Consider the following 210-nt stretch of genomic DNA (forward strand, 5'->3'; position numbering starts at 1 on the left):
CTTGACCGTGTCCAGCGGGTGCCCCACAAACACCAGGCACATGCCTCCGAAGCCGCCGGCCAGCAGGTTCTTCAGCGGACTGATGGGCTTCGCCTGGTCCGTCATGGTCCGTCTGTCCGTCAGGACGTTCCCTGCCGCCTCGCTGCACCGCCCCAGTCGCAGCTCCGGCTCCGCCGACCTTTCACCCACTTTCGAGTGGGCGGGGCCAGA

At 67.6% G+C, this 210-nt stretch overlaps 1 protein-coding gene across 1 annotated transcript in view; it reads right to left on the reverse strand.

The window, feature by feature from the left end:
* SLC25A20 (solute carrier family 25 (carnitine/acylcarnitine translocase), member 20) overlaps nt 1-204 on the reverse strand; it is an 18,899-nt gene extending 18,695 nt beyond the window's left edge. Inside the window, exon 1 of the mRNA XM_014538947.1 lies at nt 1-204. Within this exon, the coding sequence (XP_014394433.1) occupies nt 1-105 (105 nt within the window). The 5' untranslated portion in view covers nt 106-204.
* Nucleotides 205-210: the final 6 nt, after the last annotated feature.

Source organism: Myotis brandtii, unplaced genomic scaffold, assembly GCF_000412655.1.
Source record: "Myotis brandtii unplaced genomic scaffold, ASM41265v1 scaffold207, whole genome shotgun sequence".
NCBI lineage: Eukaryota > Metazoa > Chordata > Mammalia > Chiroptera > Vespertilionidae > Myotis > Myotis brandtii.